Here is an 18,344-nt window from a genome sequence, read left to right as displayed (position 1 = left end):
TCATGTATGCCTAAAACTTTACATCAATAAAGTGAGGTTTCCTATCTACTTCTAGATAAATACTAGAAATTCTCCTGAATGTCAATGAAAGTTTGCATATGCTTTATTTTCAACTTTGGACAATGTTCAAACAATGACAGATAATCCAGAGATATCTGTATCGTTTGCACTGACTCCAAATCTGACTACAATCCAACTTCATTCCATAAAAACTTCGCAATATAATTTAATCCAAGGTGGAATATGACTTGCAATGCTAAGATACTGAACAAGGAAGCACAAGTATTAAATATGTTGCTGTTTTCACTTTATTCCTTTACCAAGTGATGGCCAGGACTGACAGTGGCCAAAGCTGATTGACATAGGCCAGTTTAACTCTTGCCTTATAGACTATTATAGCCCATGTATACAATTTAGGAAGGAAAAGTTCAGAATATTAGTTGAATCAGCCCCTATGAAAGAAAGTGAAGTGCAGCCATCAGGCTTGAGAAAAAAATGTGCATCTGCTTTAGTAAAGGATCATGCTTTACTAAATAAATAGTAAAAGTAGGAGAATGTTTGAATTTAGGAATCAAGGGATTCAGGATTCTGGAAGACTTGAAACGCATGGCATCAACCACAATCGTAGCTCCCTCTGATGACTACAGAATTCCACATAGCATTTTATTTTTGTTCATGTATTCCACTGACAGCTGACTGGTTATGTCCTAATTGCTTCCAAGAGAGGTCAGCAAAGGTTTTCCTTTAAAAAAAAATAATAATACTAAATAAGCTAAAGACAACACATTCACTCTCCCTCTCTGCCTCACTCACTCTCTCTCTCTCTCTCTCTCAAGCGCGCGCGCGCACACACACACACACACACACACAAGTGTATAGGCACACACCCTCTTGCGCATGTTGATTTATGGAAACAATTATGATCCTGTCGCAGTCTTTTCTGAGCTAGGGAAGTTTGGAGCTACAGTAGGACCTCTCATGTTGCAAAAGGCAAACAGCAGAAATGGAATACTTTTGGGTCCAGCTGTTATCAACAGGAGCAAGTAAGTCATCTGTCTTGAAAACTTTTCAACAGTCTGCTTAGCTGCTAACGTTTGCCATCCTCACTCTTCTGTAATATCAGAGGTAAGGCTCCTGACACTTTCTTAGGAGCCAGCAGCAATAAATCTCTGGGTTTGTGCATGTGTGTGAGAGAGTGGAGTGTGTAAAAATAGGGAGAAATGTTATCCAGTTCTCCTGATAATTAAAACTGGGTTATAGGAGCGAGCCTGTAGGGATTTCCTAACGTAATAGACCCGTGAAGCAATCAAATGATAGAGGGTTGAAAGAGTGGCTTTCTGCAGAAAAGTCTGGCAACTGAGCTGAATCGTAAGGAGCAGAGAGAACGGCAAAGGACATGCGAGCCCAAGAGCGTTATCGAGGTTGGGGAGGCTATGGTAGCGTCCTAGACCATTGCTAACGTGTCTGCATAAACATTTTGCCTTCTTACTGTTTTATTCATTGCTTATGTAATGATCATAACTATTTATGTGTACCAATTTCCTGATGGATCTTTTGCTTTCAGTGCGAGCAGCGAATATGAGTAGCAAAAGAAGTTACAGCAGCGGAGGATATTGCAACCTGTTTCTTTGAAGGAAATCCTGGATAGAGGATATTTAAAGGGGTGATTCTCTCTAAAACCAATATTTGAAAAGAAGTTTTGTTGTTGTTGTTGTTTCGTTTGCAAGAGGAAGCACAGTTGCCGGTTAAGTCACTTTACAAATCCAGGGAAAAACAGAGGACAGGTCAATGACCACGGAACGACGAGCTACTGAAGACGGATTTTTTTTCATTATGTTGTTCGTGAGCACCCAGAACACTGCACTATAATGCACAAATGGATATTGACATGGATCCTGCCAACTTTGTTCTACAGATCATATTTTTACCTTATCTTCCTGGTGGGTGCTCTATCCTTAGCTTGCAATGACATGAACCCAGAGCAAATGGCTACAAATGTAAACTGTTCCTCCCCGGAGCGACATACTAGAAGCTACGATTATATGGAAGGGGGGAATGTAAGAGTCAGAAGGCTGTTCTGTCGAACTCAGTGGTACGTCAAGATTGACAAGAGAGGCAAAATCAAAGGAGTACGGGATCTTAACAGCAACTACAGTGAGTAATCTCTTTTCCTCGAGATGAACTGAAAACTCCAGGCCATTGTAACAGTTGTTTGGGGCTAAGTAAAGGATGAGGGCAGAAGATACTGGCCACACTAGCAATTAAGCATTTTCCTATGAATCATATGACAAGGGCATTTGGTCTTGATTTATTTAAAAGGCATCGTTTTAAATAATATGTTTCCACTATGTTACAGATCGGCTAATGTATTACTTACAGCTGGTAACTATTAGCAGAGAAAGCCCAGTATAACAAGTGAATTAAGGCTGGTATGTATTAAGGTCTCAAATGATACAGATTGGACGGGATTTTTAGGGTTGAAATACAAGTTCCCTTATAGATATTGGTCTGGAGTTTCTAAACAGTCATATCAACACTTGACCGCAAGTCAAATTTAAAGAGGGAGAATAGGTCATGATAAAAACCACACGATAGTTTACCAGATTGGAATGGCCCATGAATATAATAAAAACGCAATGCTTTTTTTTTTGACAATCAAACATTTTTTTCCTATAGCTGAACATTATTTTAAAACCTACAAGAGAACCGATAAATGAATATTTTAAGTCCAATATTCATTCCTTTTTTATTCGTAAGTATTAATTATATAAATAGTGTTATAAATTTGATCTGTGATGTGATTCCGGTAAGAAAATCCTGAAATGCAGGATTTTCTTGCTAATATTAATAGTTTTATATCAGGCTTGAGATAATTTATTAAAAAAAATGAATGTAAAGGAAAAATGTATAAGGGAAGCATAGATCAGTAACTCCTTTGTTTACATTTAATATTGACCTGGGCAGGTCAAAAGTATACTTTACGCAGTTCTGCATCTAAAAAATTACGCTACCAGGCATAATTTATAACATTCTGTATAACATACCTGTCTTTTAAAACTGATTCTTATATTAGTTCAGGTCATTACTACATGGAATCAATTAGTACAAATAGATAAAATCTTAGTATAAGAACCTAAAACCAAAATAAGCCATTTTTATTCGGCTCTTCTGTAATCTCCCACTGCTTTGCCACATCAAAATGCATAAAAGTAACACAACTTGTATCTATATTTTTGTGCCTCAATTCCTGCAACGTTGAAAATAAGCTATTATCATGTTTTATTTCTTTACCCCCTATTTCTTTGGATGGATTTCTAGCACCTCATAGTGACCAATAATGATACAAAATATACTTTACTTCAATCTCCGCTGGTCAAGTTAGACCTCGGTTGGATTATATGGCTCTTTTAAAAAGGGTGCACACCTAGAATAACTGAATTTCTTATATGGGTTAAAACATTGAAGTTAATGAAGCCAACAGATCAATTACAGGATAAAAAGACCAGAGATTAATGACGAATCATGCAATACATCACAAGCGTATGTACATGAAGGGTGTGTTGGAATGTATATCAGTTTGAAGTAAATGTAACTGTACTTACTTCAGCCTTATAATATGTATTATTGCTCTCCACTGTATCTTGCCACAGAATTAAAACTCAAAAAGGAGGAGACTTCCCCTCCAACTTTAGGAAAATATGCATTAAAATAAATTGATCAACGCACTTATCCAAAACATACCGGATCGGGTCACAGTGATGTCAAAGTCTCACATTCAAAAACCAGGGTTTGGAATCCAGAATTCCAAATCTTTAAAATTCCTCTGAAGGATGTAAAGAGGTTCTCAGTAAGCTATGACAGGGAGGGGGGGGAAACTAATCAAACTGCCCCCAAAAATCTTTACCTGCGTGCAGGTTTGACATGAGCTCCTGGAATTCTGGTTGATGAAACTGGGACACAAGAACGAATGACCACCTTTGGTGTGGTTCATCTGGTACAGATTACTTCTTTTTTGTCAATTTGTAATTTCATTCCAATTCATTACCTGGTCAGGTAATGTGGGTTTCCAAGTGTGAGAGGAGAACCACACTGTGCTCGCATAAGGAGCAATTAACAGAGTGTAAAATAAGAGATACGCTGTGTAGAATAAGAGACACGGTGGCTAGAAAAGTGGTTCTTTTCAGCCGCCTCCTACCCTTGGTCCCCACAGTTAAGGAGACCTCAAAAAGGTTCTACTCTGTGTCCCAAGCCTAACCTTTCCTCCAGGGACACCACAGTTACAAGCAAATATCTGTACAATCTTGGGATTGCTGGAAAAGGATGCGGGTAGGAAAGGATGCTTCACGTTGTCTTCACCCTGTCTGCTCCTCCCCTCAGTCCTATTCTAAGACTCTCCCTTTTCTGGTGTTCCCAAAAACATATCGTCTTGTCCGTGTGCGTGTTTGTGTGCGTGTGTGTACATATGTATAAACCTCATGGTATAAACTTCATTCCCGAAATAAGGGCAGTGTGGAAAAGCAGTGGAGAGACAACTTACTTTTTTTCTGCTCAGATAATGAACCTCACATTCCATTTAGAAGGTCGCCTTCTTCATCTCTTCGGACAAAGACAGAAAGACACCCCAGCTTTCATCTCCTGGGGCATTAAATGTATCCCACTATTGACAGAGTCATGTGATTCCAACCCTGGTGTTCATGGTTCCACTGGGATTAATAATTAACAGCCATAAAGGCCACCCCTTAGGAGCATCTTAGTTATTTTCTTTTGTCAACAGAGTATCCAATAGGGTGGATACGTATCTGAGCAAAACCAGAAATATTTTTAGTATTTTCTTGACAGATAATCATGATCTATCCGGCGTCTCCACTACTGCCATCACTTGCAGCCCATTGACTAATCAAAGCTTGTTTTATTTCTATTCCATTACCCAAAGCATTCGATTGCCTCATTCAGAATGAGATTTCAGAATGAGAATTATCCAGAATCCCATTATGAACATACAAGACGCCATTATCTCTATACAGCCTTCTTGTCCGTATCTTTATCTAAATCTAAAAATATACCTTAGATAGCTTTTACATTCAGAGCTTTCCTTGATCTACACACACATACATATATACAAAGACTCATTCCTTTGTCTAGGCGTGTCCTTTCCTAATTCCTCGTGGTTGCTCTTTTAAACTTCATTTGCTCTCCTGGCCTTCTCTCTCTTAAATTCCTCCTTAAAGTTCACCCTATGAATAAGGATTTTAGCTAGAGTCTCCTATTTAAATGTATATATTCTCTTAACAGAAGGTGTGAATTTTTTCTCTATTACTTTTGTGTTGATGTACTTTGTGTGTGTGTGTGTGTGTGTGTGTGTGTGTGCGTGTTTGAGAGAGAGAGAGGGAGGGAGGGAGAGGGAGAGAGAGAGAGAGAGAGAGAGAGAGAGAGAGAGAGAGAGAGAGAGAGAGAGAGCGCTTTTGAGTCATTGTTGACTCTTGGCCAACACCTGGACGTATTCCTGCAGTTTTATTGACAAGTTTTGGAAGTGAGTGGTTGGAAGTGGGTTGGATTAATTTAGCTACTAGTGCAACTCTCTCCCAACTTCATTCTCTGCAGTGGAGTTGGGATTACTGGTTCCAGTGTTCCTATTGCCTGTTCTTGCTGGGAATCCGGGAAACTATAACTTCAATATATCGTGAGGATAACAAGTTGAAGTGACGTTAATATGTCATTAGCTGTTCTGCCCTCTTGGAAGTACAGATTTCAAAACACACCTGTTTATATGTTTCTATTCTCACTAAGAACCATTCACTGTAAGTTGGGGGTGTCCAACCTTGGCAACTTTAAGACTTGTGGACTACAACTCCCAGAATTCCTCAGCCAGCATGGGGAATTCTGGGAGCTGAAGTGCACAAGTCTTAAAGTTGCCCAGGCTGGAGACCCCTGCTCTAAGTCTTGTCCACGCAGCTGCCCATAAGATACCTGTAAGGCCAATGGAAGATCCTCCAACTTAGAAGTCTCTGTATACAAACAGATCTACAAAAAATGCTACCAACATCCACCTTGATTTCCCTTCACTCAACATCTGAATTATAACATATCTATTGAGCTTCCTCTTTAAAAAGTAATAATAATAGCAATAGTAAAGTTGGAAGGGACTTTGGAGGTCATCTAGTCCAATCCTCTGCTCAGGCAGGAAACCCTATACCATTTGGGACAAATAGCTGTCCAGTCTCTTCTTAAAAACTTCCAGTATTGGAGCATTTACCGCTTCTGGAGGCAGGTTGTTCCACTGGTTAATTGTTCTAACTGTCAGGAAGTTTCTCCTTAGTTCTAGGTTGCTTCTCTCCTGGATCAGTTTCCATCCGTTGCTTCTTGTCCTGCCTTCAGGCGCTTTGGAAAATAGCTTGACTCCCTCTTCTTTGGGGCAGCCCCTGAGATATTGGAATACTGCTATCATGTCCCCCCTCGTCCTTCTCTTCATTAAAATAGACATACCCCATTCCAGCAACTGTTCCTTATATGCTTTAGCCTCCAGTCCCCTAATCATCTTTGTTGCTCTTCTCTGCACTCTTTCTAGAGTCTCAACATCTTTTTTACATCGTGGTGACCAAAACTGGATGCCGTATTCCAAGTGTGGCCTTACCAAGGCCTTGTAAAGTGGTATTAATACTTCACATGATCTTGATTCTATCCCTATTAATGCAGCCTAGCACTGTGTTGGCTCTTTTGGCAGCTGCAGCACACGGCTGGCTCCTATTTAAGTGATTGTCTACTAGGTCCCTCTCACAGTTACTACTATTGAGCAAGGTGCCACCTATGCTGTACTTGTATATTTGGTTTTTCTTGCCTAAATGTAGAACCTTGCTCTTGGTCAGCTCTTGGAGGGAAACTCAACCTGAACATTTCTTGTATTTTCAAATAAATATTTATTCTTTTAATATTGTAAGTCAGTCTAGCCAATATCCTGGGTGGAAATCCTGCTGAAGATCTTATTAAGGTACCCAAAGCAATATACCAAAACCAATTTGTCTGCTTCGGCCATGTGCTTTAAATGAACAGAGGCTGAAAGTGTGACCTCATTGCTATCAACAGGCCTGGATTTTCTCATGATTAAAGTGACAGATCCCTAAAGCTGGAAACATGTGGGAGGTTTCTGTTTTCAGTTAGACTGGTATAAAGCAAATTGTAGGAATACAGAACAGGATGATACTTATCCGTAACAAAGTTGTGCATTTGGGATTTCACACCCACATAAAAATGCGTAGTTGAACCACTGATGTATAAAATGTGTGCGTGAGAGAAACTTTTATCACATACATCTAGGTGCTGCACAAAATAAATAGCAGACCTAAGCCAATCCTTTCTAACCTAAGATGTCCAAAATTGAAAAGAATCATCAGTACTGGTTGCTAAAAGAAGAATGTCTAACATGCACACCTCTTTTAATAACTATTATATCCCTTTGATGTCCTCATAATATACATTCTACATATCTTTGTCTTTCTCCATTATACACAGTGGGCGTTTACTTCAACCCTCATCAATTACAGAAAAATGCAATCCTATGAGAATATAATAGAAGAGCAAATGACATCATCGTCCAGAATCAGAATGACCGTGCTCCGCATTTGATTATATATACTCGATTCTAATGTTTTATAGTTTTTTGAACAATGAGAGAAAAATGGTAAAATATTTGACATCACTAAGCCACAGTTATCGCATTCAATTTTCACAAGTTTCATTTTTAATATGGACATTATTAAGATTTGAAAGGAGCAGTGCTGCTCCGTTTTTCCATATTTCGAAAAGCCATTTAAAATATAATTGCTAGTATATTTTTTGTTCATGAGAGACATGAGATCCTAGCCAATCAGGAATCACATACACAATCTGCCATGTAACATAGGTGGCTATGATGCCTGCACAAATGATGATCCAATAAAGTTGGGATACAACCAGACCATTGAAAATAGAGTAATGTTTTGGTTGATGACCAGGAATGTAAAATAACTAAGGCATTACTTGTAAATAGTTGCTTTCAGCCCGTTGATCACATTTTGAACAGAGTAGAGTAGAGTAGAGTAGAGAGTAGGGTAGGGTAGGGTAGGGTAGAGTAAAGTAGAGTAGAATAGAATAGAATAGAATAGAATAGAATAGAATAGAATAGAATAGAATAGAATAGAATAGAATAGAATAGACCTGGAAGGGATCTTGGAGGTCTTCTAGTCCAGCCCCCTGCTCAAGCAGGAGACTTGAGTTAAGAAGGAACTAGAACTCACAGCCTCCTGGTTTCTAGCCATCTTAAACCACTATCAAGTATGAAGTTATGTTCTGATTGAATGGCTAGTCAAACTTTGGCCTCTATCATAGTCAGTTTCCTTAATTTTAATCTGTAAACTAGAGGTTCTCCAAACTTGGCAACTTTAAGACTTGTGGACTTCAACCCCCAGAATTCCCCAGCCAGCATGTCTTAAATTCCTCAGTCTTAAAGTTGTCAAGTTTGGAGGTCCCTGCTGTAAACTATGGCACATATACAGACAGGGTGTTCAGATCTGCAGAAACATATAGCAATTACCTTTATGCCCTGAAGAGTTTGTGCCAGCTTCTGAACACTTAGGGATCCAGAGAAACTTAGCATTTGATCTAGATTTATCCACTACTAGAAACTTTTGCATACAGCTATAGCTCACCTAACAACTCTGTTGAAGCCAGGAGGGTGTGGGACCTTGCATAAGAATGCACAGCGCCAGCTACCTTTCGGAGATGAAGCCCTGCAGTACCACACACAGCCCACACCATTGATCTCCTGGGAGATGCTTTGGTTCCAGCACGGCTCACATTTGCATGGATTTTATTAGGCCATAGAGCCATGTAGGTCAGCCAAGTAGCATATTTATCGGATGGGGTTCGGAATTTTTGTCTGGCACGGAGAACTTTCCCCATTGCCAGGGTTATGATGGATTGCCCTTGGGGGCTTGCTGCAATTTCTGCTAAACCAGAAGATGCATCCCTCCAGCAAGGAGAGCTGGAACGGTCTGAAATGCTACCAAACCCCTTCCGATAAATATACTACTTCAATCTCATAGAATTCATACAAAAATCCACATCAGGTCTCCCGAGAACCTGGTTTACCATAGCTTTCACTCTGGGAATGAGTATAAAGAAATCCGTGCAACCATCGGATAATAATAAACAGCTCTCAAACTGGGCGGCCTGGGTGTAAATTTCATAGGAAATGGTGACACATAAGTTTAGCAATAAGGGGGGGGGGACTCTTTTGTTTGCTTCAAGTTGCATTTAATGTTTAAGATATAATTCCAGGCTGTTGTTTAATATCCTGGAGAAAATATGAAAAGCTATAGAGTGATAAGCAGCTTAAACGTCTCTGATCTCTAATTCTGACCGGCACCAATAAGGACATCTATTTTTACTAACATCTTGGACAATAAATTTAATGAATAATGATTGACCAGGCCACCAACAGCTTGAAATAAATCACTCTGTGGTTGACATAAATCACTGCTCTTCAGCTTGAGGACTAAAAGCCAAAAAAACACTCCCAAGGAAGACATTTGCCTCAAAATAGATGTGGAACAAAGTCCTGACCTCTTAATGAGGTTTTGTTTTTTTTTGGTCTTTCCTTTCTGTGTTACACTCTCCTTTCCAATGATAGGATATTAATCAGTTTAAAAAAGCCATAGTATGTCAGACAAAAAAAAAAATTCTTCCAGAAATATTAATTCTATCCTCCATCTTCCTTTCCTTCATGTGTCCTGGGTCACTACCGCTTGTTTCCGAATCCAAAAAGAGCCAAGTGATTTCAGAGAAAAAATTAATATATGAGAGTATGATCGGTGGATGGTTAATTGTACCCAGTTCCATTTCAAATAATATCAGATCATACCTACTAAAATTTCAGTGCAATAATAATAATAATAATAATAATAATAATAGCTAGAGCCTAATGTTCAACCAAGAAAGCCTCTGCTTATGTACAAAGCTGATGCAAACTGTTTTATCTCATCTTCAATTCTCCATCTTTTAACATGTGAATACGGGCACTGACCTACATTCGGAGCTAATGGCATGCTTGTTTTGTTTTTGGTGTGTGCCTTCAAGTCAACATTGCCTACTGGGGACCGCCTGCACCCGTCTCTGCCATTTTCCTGGCAAGATTTTCAGAAGTGGTTTGCCATTTCCTTCTTCTGAGAGCCGGGCTAGGCAACCATGGCTCTTTTAGGACTCGTGGACTGACTCAGGAATTTTGGGAGTTGAAGTCCACGAGTCATAAAAGAGCCAAGGTTGCCTACCCCTGTCCTAGAGTGACAAAGAATGACTGGTCCAAGATCCCCCAACTGGCTTTGTGCCTAAGGAAGGACTAGAACTCCCGGTCTTCCAATTCCTAGGTTGGTGTCTCAATCACTAATCCAAACTGCTCTTGATGTAAGAATCCTTGAGATAAATTGAGTTTTCAACACGTACACTGAGGTTCTGTACAAAAGTTATATTGTATTATTATAATCAGACTCAATAGTTGAATCACAAGCAAATGTGGTTTATTTACTCTACTTGATCCATACACTGATATCAATTTGGTCCTTTCTGTAGTTATTTTACGTTTATTTCATTAGACTTGTATCTGATTTTCCATTTGGCAGCTCAAGGAGGCCTACATAGCTACCCCTTCTCCAATGTTTTCCCACAACCCCCTGTGATCTAGGTTTCCTGATGACCTAGAACCCTTCCTGGGGGGAGAAGGGGGGGGAAACACTGCAAAGGCTTCCCTATGCATTTTCTTATATATTTTCAAAAATGGTAAAACCATTTTATCTGGCTTGTCGCTCTGATCAAATAAAAACACATTGGTACTCAGTTGAAAGATTACGTTATATATAGCCTTATTTTTTGAGCATTGCTACCCACATCACATCAACACTTCCAAAAGAAAATAGATTGTTTTGCTCTTTGAACTAAGAAGATTGATTCATTATAGCTGTTTAAAGTAGGCGAACAAAATATCTTTTTTCATTTGCCAGGCCCTTTTTTTTTTTCATAGATGTCAGGTGTATCACTCTTTTTGGCAACTGTCTTTTGCCAGAATACAATATGTTTTTTAATCTAAATAGTTCCTAAGAAATTCACAGTTTAACTTTTTAAAAACATACTAGACGCTAACCGTAGCTGCCATACAGTTAGCCTATGATGGTTTATAATGCCATTTTAATCATTGGTATGCATGGACAATCTTCTCTGTAACAAATGATGTTGATATTTTGGAAATGGATATCTAGCACGTAGAATTCACAAGAAGGCAAACAAATCAAAAATGAAATCAGGATTGTCTTACGGATGTGTTAGGTTCCTGAATATATGAAATCAACTTTAAAAAAAAACTGTAGCTCAACTGTAACAGAATTCAGCAGTTCAGCATCCTGAACATCGCTTGTTCCTTTGGCTCAATATTGCTTGTTGTTGTTGTTAATTGCAAAGTCGTGTCCGACCCATCGCAACCCCATGGACAATGTTCCTCCAGGTCTTCCTGTCCTCTACCATCTTCTGGAGTCCATTTAAATTCACAATATTGCTTACCCAGCCTTTTAACCACATTGGGCCATGATCTTTGACTGGTATAACCCTGTTTCCTTCAAATTAATAGGCATATTTCAGGTAATAAAGGAGTTTCTCTCCTTCTTAGGAAGTTATCAAATAACAAAAAAAAAAAACCCCAATCCTCAGACTGTTGGAATTTAATTAGACAATTACTGTACTTGTGGAAAAACTTAGTGGGTTCTATTTGGGGACACATTTACAATTTTTGGATAAATGTGTGCCGACGGAAAGGCCAAAGATCATAACATCTGGTTACACTGAATTTATCCCGCCATCTGTCTATATAGAGAAATTAATGCCTGTCAAAGATGGTTGTTATTATTAATTGCATTGCTGTTTCTCCCTGGATTAGTTCTTGTGTTATTCAAAAGATCTGACTCTCTTCTTTTGAGACCCATTACAGGAGGCAAGAACACTAATAATAGACTAACTCTATTTACATCATAACTTCCCGTTGAGATAAAAACATTTTCTCTCTTTAAGCATCTGCTATATTTGTAAGATCTTTGTTTCGTGGTTTTGGTGATTTTTCCTAAGGCCTGCCGATTGAGGTTTTTGCTCAGTACAAATACATATATTAGATTACAAGTGGTAATTTTTCTTGTCAGTTTTATTTTGTCACTGCTCATTGATTATTATTATTGTAGTTGTTGTTATTATTATTAATATTGTTAATAGATTTTATTATTATTAGATTCTAGGTTCCTGAGACTTTTCTACTGCTACTACAAAATAGTATAAAATGCTGATTTAACTGGATTACTTTCTATTTGTATTTCATCTTTTGGCAACTTTTTTCTGCACATTTGTGTGGAAACATAATGTACAATTTCTTTTGGGGAAAAAAAAAAGCTCTGAAGACTTTGACCTTATCCAGCAGCTCTCAAAAAGTACACCATGTTTCATATGTGCAAAGAAATTCATAAACTACCAACTAAATAACAGGTTAGAGATGTGGATGTGATTTTATAATGTGTAGAACCTTTAACTGAATCAGTATGTGGATTAGAGAAATGAAACTATTATTACGTTGGAGTAAATCCACTTCTGTACCACCATAAACCATGATAATGAATTCAAGAATTCTTTCAATGGACAGCATCCCAAAACCACCATTTTCTTCTTGGTTTCACAGGCAGACAGTAGACTAAAAAATGTGGGTGGTGCTGGCCTAAAAGGCGTGATTAGGGTAGCCAAAGGATGCAGTCAATTCAACCCACCCTTTGGAAGCTTCCACCACAAACTTTCAATAGAAATCTGAGCTGTGCTCTTCGCAACAGCACTGACACAAAGGAAAGTAGTGAATCTCGGTCACGGAGAGGTCTCGGTATGGTCTATACCAGGGGTCTCCAAACTTGACAACTTTATGACTTGTGGACTTCAACTCCCAGAATTCCTCAGCCAGCAAGTCTTAAGAGTTGCTGAGTTTGCCAACTATTCTATACCTATAAAGATGATGAATGTACATTTGGATACTTTCCAGATTTAGTTGGTTGGATTTTAAAACTAAACCTTCTACAAAATAGATATTGGGTATCTCTTATTGTCGTCAAGAACGCAAAGTCAGAGTCAAATCCTTGGCCCGCCTTTTCTCAGTTCCTCACCAAAAGAATTCCCTCCAAAATCATTATTCTCCTTATATTAGAAGTGATTCTCCACTTCTAATATCATCACTCAGCCCTCTTTAACTTTTGCCTCTTGTTTTCATTGACTTTTTAATCATCTTTAAGCCTCCGACACCCCAACAATGTTCCATACACGTATTTAATCAGCTCTGGGTGATTTATGCCCTAGAATTGGCATGTCACAGCATCTAACAGAATATTTCTTTCTTTCTCACGAAACATCTCCAGCTGTTTCTCCACAATTTAGTCACAAAAGAAGAGGGCTGTTTGCTTTCTCGGGCTGCAGGAAAAGCCTATTTTGCATGAAGATCACCTGGTCAAGCTCTATTCAGTAACTGTTGTCGTTCTTTTAATTCGCTTTTGGAAAACTCCAGAAAATGCTGGCAGCCATTTCTGAATAAGTACCTGCCTGTTTTCTGTTAGGCAAAATGCCAGTCAGACAGGCTTTCAGATTGGATTCTCTTACCCTTCTACCCCTTTTCAAAATGCAAAATGTTTGAAAACATTATTGGGAGAAAAGGAATCCTGCGCTCGCTATTAATTATTATTATTTTTTTGTAACTTGCTGTTCCAAGTAAGCAAAACCCATTCAAGGCAATGCACAAAAACAAAACAAGATAAGAAAATATAACTCTATCAGTTCGAGAGAAATGCAGAGGGTGAGGCTGCACGTGGAAAGTCCAATTAGAGATATAACGGCTCCTTAACGTAACCTTTTTGAAATACTACCAACCAGCAGTTTAATTTCTGGAATTCTAAATCAGCCAGTGGTTCTGCTTTATTCCATAAAATCTGGGATTTAGGATAGCTTAGCTTAGCTATTGATAATGTCCTTAAACCCAGTACCTGGGGTCAGGATGGGGAAGAACGGACTTTAGACAGTAGTTTTGGGTTTTCTAGCTGCAGCCCAGATAATGCCATCTGACTTTGAATTGGCTTGCATTCTCCTGGTCAAAGGTAACTCATAGTCTGGGAACTCTCCTAGAATCACAGCTCCTGCTCAAGGGGCAAATAGTAGTTGCGGTTAGGATAGATTAAATTTAGCTGCATCTTCTGTGTCCCTGTGGCTTTTCCTGGATTGGGATGGCCTGCTCATTGTCACTCATGCCCAATTTACCTCCTGCTTCAACTATTGTAACATGCTTAGTATGTACTTAGTATGTACCTGAAGGCAGGACAAGAAGCAACGGATGGAAACCAATCAAAGAGAGAAGCAACCTAGAACTAAGGAGAAACTTCCTGACAGTTAGAACAATTAACCAGTGGAACAACCTGCCTCCAGAAGTGGTGAATGCTCCACCACTGGAAGTTTTTAAGAAGAGACTGGATGGCCATTTGTATGAAATGGTATAGGTTTTCCTGCCTGAGCAGGGGGTTGGACTAGATAACCTCCAAGGTCCTTTCCAACTTCATTATTATTATTACTCTTACATAAACAATACCCAGAATCTACAGCTAATGCAGACTTCACTGGCAATCATGGAAGTATCTTGATGTAATGAAGTAACATTGCTATTTTAAGTGTCGCATTCATTTTCCAGGTACAACTTCAGGGTGCTGGTGATCCCCTTTAAGGCCCTACATACCTAGGCTGCAGATCTGGTTATCTGAAGGATTGCCTTTATGAAAAGCTTAACGAACAGAATTACTTCAAATTCCAAAAACAAGTTGAATCCAAAACAAAACTAGACCAAATCTAATATCCTTTTCTTTGATCCCTTTTTTAATTATGAGCTATTTAATCATAAACTATTTACTCTTTAGAATATACATCATCTTCAATCATTTACATCAAGCTGAAACATATTTAAAATTCTATACAACATAACCAGCTAAACCTGTATGTCTTTTATTGTAATATAGCTAAAGAATGATAGACTAAGAAACAGAGGGGGAAATACAATGAAAAGTTGGAACATGATTCAAACAAAGTGAATAAATATGCTGGAAATTGATTCATTCCTAATAACACTGAATTTAATTCATATCTTCAGACATCTTTAACATCCTCTGAGATCGAACAGTGTCAGGGGAAAAAAACGCAACGTAAATAACATAAGAATAATCAGAAAGATCAGAAAGCACGTTTTAAAAAGTGCAAGTTTTAAGACTGCACAAAATTCCAAATAAGAATGCTTGTACAAGAGAGTACAGAGTCTGGGATAAAAATGAAACGAATGACATAAATTAGATTATGATCATCTGAAGCCAATAAGGGCAAAAAGGTTATTATTTTTATTCTAAAAGGTTATTCTAGGAGTGGAGAGAGATTGCCTCTTTTGATGCAATCCTGGAACACAAAATAATTATTTTATCGAGCTGACTGATACATTATGAAGGGCGCGTTGTTGGCATTTTTAACGAAAATAACATTTCTCTGGTATATTGTAAAGCCAAATTCTAAATAATACTAATGAAAACCAATAACTCTGATATAAAATGCTGTTTGAGGAGGTTGTCCTCCAGAAGACGTCAGTGGAACAGTAGCTTAAGCACGGGCATGGATGAAAACAACATACTCCTTCATCCACTAAGAACTTAAAATACTGGGTCCCTAAATGTGTTAAGAAATATACAGCTCCTAAAATCTTTAACCTGAGCCTCTAGTGGACAGTATCTTACCCAACTGTATAACCAGCTGAGCCCAGCTGCTGGAGTGTAAGAAAGCAGGCTCCAGAGAGTGCAACACAAGAATCTTGGGAGTTGATTTTAGGAGAGTTAACCTCTTAGACTTATTCTAAATACTGTGGCTTGAGGACAGCTGCTGGCCTCATATGCCTCTACAATGGCCACTTTGATGTAAAAGCCTGCTGTATCAGCCCAATAGAGGTTCATTCTGAAGAGCCTCCAGCTGGAAATACTGGTCTCTCTTCATCACTTGACTGCCTCAGTTGCTTTGAACAGTCAAGAAAACCTTTTTAAGAAGTCTGTGTGGACAGTCAAAGAGGTTGATCACTATGGAGAGGGGTGATGGGAGAAGAAGACTTCCAAAGAGCTGAAGGCATTCATGGTGACCAGGAGGGAAGTCCCTGCACTATGTTGAGTCAGGCAGGACAGTATAGCAGAAAAGAATCAGGATGACATTCTAAATGTTTGCCAGAAAATAAGGACACGCTGGGGAAAATGTATTAAGGGGAAAAAATGTAGAATATTTTAACATGGGTGGTTTTAGCAAAACAGTACCAAGAGATGCAAAATGGCAGGGGACGGACTTAAGATTAATAAAAATCGAGAAACAGAGTGAACACCAAACAGAGAAAGTCCACTCTCGCTAAAATAAGATAATTCCCTCTACAGCGTGGGAAGCAGATGTGGTATGTGTAATTAGGGTTGGTGCATAATTAGGATTAGGACTTTAGGGCAGACTCAGCAGATATAACCAGGCTCTGAAGCTCCTACTAATGGGGGGCCAGCCCACTCCTGCTGAAAGCTCCTGAGAAAGAGCAACAGAATTAACCCCCTGGCCTTGCAGTTCCAGTGGAAGAAAAAAAAAATGGGAACAGTTCTTGCAGCACACTGAATTTTTTGCAAATCTCTCTAGAGATGCTGACAAAGGAGGAGCATGCGTTTTTTGAAAGCCTTGCAGCTCCCATGAAGGAAGGAAGTTGTAGTGCTGCCGTAGTGAATAATGGAGAATAGCTGAAGGTTTGCCAGGAGATGCATTCTCCAACACTTCCTCATTCTGCAATCACAGAAAAAGTCATATATTATTTTGCCAAAGTGGTTGGTGGTCTCTGTTAGTCAGAAAGCTCGTTACAATCTATTGAAGGCTGGTGCCAGCTGAAGATCATACTTGATACGCTATACCTACAGCACGCAGACTGGGAATTATAAGAGTTGCCTTCTCCAACACATCTGAAGAACATCATATTGAGGAAAACTGACACTCTAGTGATGGCTCCGAGTCAGCCAGCCAACACTGGGGCTACGCTTCCATTTTGAGCAGGCTCCTTATTTCGCCCCATCGTGGGGAGTCCAGCCTCTTTCTTGCCTTTGCAAATGCAACATGAGCTGTTATTAAGAGGCTGGATTGTGCCCCCAGGCAGCCATTTGTATGCAAATTGGAAAAAAAGATGAAGCTTGGAAGGCCCATTTTAGAAAAAATGTAGTAATTGCTAGGCTGCGACAATTAGCGTTGTTTACTTTCTGTTCCTCTGCCTCTATTTTGCAAAGCAATGTGATTAGATATCAAAGAAAAGGAAAAGATCCTGAAGGAACGAAGGATGGAGCCAAAGTAACTCGAAACTTTTTTTTTTCTTTTGCAAGAGCCCAAGTCATGCAAACTAAGTTATGTAACTCTACACTACTCCCCATAGAACGCTTTAGGAATTTTTGTTATTATTTTCTCCCTTCCCCACATCCCACTGAAGCATATATGTAGGGAGATGACCAGGCGGAGCCTGAGGGAGGGGTCAAACGGGTCATAAGTCATGAGTCCCTGCGTGCTCGCAAGAGATCTAAGTCCAGCCCACCTTGAATGCCGTCTTATTCCCTCTCATTTCCCTTGACTGTTAATAGCTCAGACTTTTGTAGAGAGCTTAAGTTTGCAATAAATCTTTATACTGATTTGAACTGCCTGAATCTCCTGATTTCTCCAGCGCTTGACATATATTTTCAAATCCCCACAAAAATGCATAGGTCGGGAGGGATCCCACCACTTTATGAGAATTTACAATAATTACTTACTGCTTTACGTGATAGTTGAAATTATGTTTTGAAAATGAAAGGTTGATACCTAGTGAGTTTAATCACTGCAATAAAATATTTAATCATAGTATATACTATAAACATAATGCATGGATCTCTGAGATGTATTGCATAGCTATAGAAAACTTAAGAGATTAGGGAATCAAGGTAAATCTATATGTCCCAGGATAATTTTCCAAGATCCAGTCTGAGTTGGGACCAAAGATTTATTCTTCCATGCAGGGGTTAGGGTTAGTGCAGGGGTTCCTCCCCTTGGGGTGCGAGACAACATTCCAGGAGGTGCGAAAACTTGAGTTTTCAAAATTATAGTGTATATGCATAATTCGTTGCCGTTATTTCAAACTTTTGTAAGGGGTGAGAGAATATATCAGAAGCGTTCTAGAGATGAGGGGTAGAGAAAAGTTTGGGAGC

The 18,344-nt window shown here is 39.0% G+C and overlaps 2 protein-coding genes across 6 annotated transcripts in view; one reads left to right on the top strand and one right to left on the bottom strand.

Annotated features, from left to right (window-relative positions):
• Positions 1 to 18,344, bottom strand: part of FAM227B (family with sequence similarity 227 member B) — an 88,176-nt gene that overhangs the window by 39,302 nt on the left and 30,530 nt on the right. The gene's annotated exons all lie outside the window — the stretch shown is intronic.
• The window catches only part of FGF7 (fibroblast growth factor 7), a 28,269-nt gene continuing 10,737 nt past the window's right edge, over positions 813 to 18,344 (top strand). The window contains exons 1-2 of one of the 2 annotated variants that reach the window (XM_039358755.1): positions 813 to 1,043; positions 1,565 to 2,154. In XM_039358755.1, coding sequence (XP_039214689.1) covers positions 1,869 to 2,154 — 286 coding nt within the window. In that variant the 5' untranslated portion in view covers positions 813 to 1,043; positions 1,565 to 1,868. Of the gene's footprint in view, positions 1,126 to 1,564; positions 2,155 to 18,344 lie in introns of both variants that reach the window. The other variant, XM_039358756.1, reaches the window with a different exon arrangement.

This window comes from Crotalus tigris, unplaced genomic scaffold, assembly GCF_016545835.1.
Source record: "Crotalus tigris isolate CLP2741 ecotype Arizona unplaced genomic scaffold, ASM1654583v1 scf7180000019068.10715455, whole genome shotgun sequence".
In the NCBI taxonomy this organism is placed as follows: domain Eukaryota; kingdom Metazoa; phylum Chordata; class Lepidosauria; order Squamata; family Viperidae; genus Crotalus; species Crotalus tigris.
This window is presented reverse-complemented; position numbering and strand designations above follow the sequence as displayed.